General features: G+C 37.5%; 1 protein-coding gene across 9 annotated transcripts in view; it reads right to left on the reverse strand.

The window, feature by feature from the left end:
• The window catches only part of EBF3 (EBF transcription factor 3), a 116,298-nt gene that overhangs the window by 31,763 nt on the left and 82,035 nt on the right, over positions 1-2,500 (reverse strand). For all 9 annotated transcript variants that reach the window (XM_032191564.1, XM_032191567.1, XM_032191562.1 and 6 more), the window contains exons 9-10: positions 2,418-2,500; positions 1,760-1,886 (exon numbers count right to left, since the gene is read on the reverse strand). The exon at positions 2,418-2,500 is cut by the window's right edge. In XM_032191564.1, coding sequence (XP_032047455.1) covers positions 1,760-1,886; positions 2,418-2,500 — 210 coding nt within the window. The remainder of the gene's footprint in view (positions 1-1,759; positions 1,887-2,417) is intronic.

Consider the following 2,500-nt stretch of genomic DNA (forward strand, 5'->3'; position numbering starts at 1 on the left):
ATTTATACATTACAAAGATATAAAAATCTGCCCAAATCTGCCAAATTTGCAAAATCTGCACTTGAGACATCCGTTAAAGACATTACCATGAAACAATTCCAAATTCAAAGACTGTGCACAGAGAACCAGATTGTCATCTGGTTCAAATCTGCAGCGCTTCCTTGTATGCTGTGGAATAACACCAGCTCACAACAGCTAGAAAATCTGGAACTTAGTCTAGGTTCTTAATTCATTCATTTCTTATTTTGCTGAACATTTATCTTAGCTTGAGAGTCATACTTCTCATGATATTCTGCCGTAACTTTGTCTGGCCTGTATTTGTAATAGCATTTTTAACACTCTAATCCTGACTGCACGCAGCCCAACTGCAGTTATCACTTTTCAGCAAACTGTACGAAATAATGTCTGCTTTCAAAATACATGATTAGCACCAAAAGCACCACAGTCAATACCACCACATTTGGTAACACTGGCAACAAGCCAATCAGAAAGACCAAGAAAATTTAAATATTCCCTCCCTTGTCAGTCAGAAGGGAAGTACACAGGTGTGAATGTAAGCACTGTTTTTGCTCATGTTGTGATTTCTTTGGGGATAGATGGAAGATACAGATCTCCACACCTGTTTGTACTGCACCATTCTAAGATACTACCTTCACTTAGAAGTTCCTTTCAGCAACAGAACTTAGGCTGATGGAAAAGCATATCTTTGATGTGCTAACTGTTAAAAAGTCCTAGCTTAAAACTACCCAGAAACACACTTTTCCCATTAGATCAAAATTAACAGATAGAAACAGTTGCAGTCTAGTGGGAAAATATTAATCAAAATGCACATCATCTGCACATCATCTGCAATATGCATTATCTACCCAATAAGCAATAAGAACTCTCCCAGAATCCCCACAGTCTGTCGAGTAAACAGTTAAAGGCGATTTGTTTTCAAAAGAGGGATTGATTCATCAGATCAAATTTATTACCTAGAAACCTCATCCAAAAGTATTATAAATTGAATTGCTATTTCTCCCTTTTTCCCACCATAATCTTAGTTAAACTCATTCTTAAATGCCAAAAAAAATGTAACACACGTTTTAAAAAGCCAGTAATACTTTATCCCAAATAAGACTTTTTATATTAGAAACACTGGAAACCACAAAGTTCCGACTTTTTCTTGTGCTCTTATAAATTTAAATCAAATGCATTTAGAAGAATTAGCGTAAATAAATCATTTTCAGGGTTGTGACTTTGTATCCCAAGTTTCAGGTCTGAAGAAATTTTTAGAGCCAGACTGTGAATAGGGTTGGATAAAGTTGTTTGGATCCAACAATAGCTTCTTGAACCCCTGCCTAAAACTTCAACTGAACCTTTAGGGAAGTTCAAGAAGCTTGGATAGATACTCTGAAAAAATTTTTTTTCAACACCAAATACTTCTTAACTCCTTTTTCTGGTGGAGCAGAATAGGAAATACCATTTATAATCTATTTCTGGCTGAAATGAAAACAGGAAGTAAGGAGCATCTTATGAGAGCTTAATCTCATGAGATATTGAGACATTTTTAAGACCCAAGAGGTTTGAATAGGCACCAAAGCTTCCGGGTGCCTACTTGAACAGGTATTTTGAGGTTCAGCTAAGACGAGTTGAATTTCCAGAATGATAGGTTCTATTTTTTTTAACAATATTGTAATGCTCCAGCTTTGCACCGACTCTATGTTATAATGAGACCAGAGTTGTTATTTTGAAATGAGTGAAGAAGCTGTGCACTTACCAGTGTAGACGAATCGGCCGGGAGCACCTTTGCAGAACTGTTTGGATTTGTAGGAGAGGGTTACTTCAACAACTCCTGGAATGTGCCGTGGCGGTGTTTGAACTCTGATGGCGTGGGGTGTTATCAGCTATAAAAATCATACAGAAAATATGCCTTAAATCAAGATGGCACTGATAAGACTGATGGCAGCCAGTTTACATAATTACAAAAATGACTTGAAATCATACTCATCATCTCAAAATCCTCCCTTCTTGCTGTCACAATGGAAGATAGGGCTTCTATGTGTGTGTGTGTTTTTTTTTCCTTAGAAAAAGCTCTGTAAATGATCCTTGGTTTTAGTTTGCAGGAAAGGCCACAGGGCATCATTCATATGAAAATTGCCTCCATATGTCTCCTTAAGGCTACTTCTAGTAATTTTAACACTAATTGTCCAATTGTACTGGGAGACCTCCTACAGCAAGTCTTCCACTAGAGGGCCGTGATGTGCCTCCAGTACATCTCCCTCTGTATAGACGATTGTCACATGCGGATTCATGGTTAAAAAGGCACTGTGAAATAAAATCTCATGATACCTCATGTCAATAGCCTATTGACAGCTTGTTAAAATCATTCATGGAAAAATGTTACAGTTCAAAGCCCACCAATTTAGATAGCTTACCTCACTCCAGACCAACATAGTTCCAAATACGACTTGTAAGCCATCAAAGAAGTTGTCTCCGATTATGATGACAGTAGCCCCAC

The sequence above is a fragment of the Aythya fuligula genome, chromosome 7 (genome assembly GCF_009819795.1).
Source record: "Aythya fuligula isolate bAytFul2 chromosome 7, bAytFul2.pri, whole genome shotgun sequence".
Classification (NCBI taxonomy): domain Eukaryota; kingdom Metazoa; phylum Chordata; class Aves; order Anseriformes; family Anatidae; genus Aythya; species Aythya fuligula.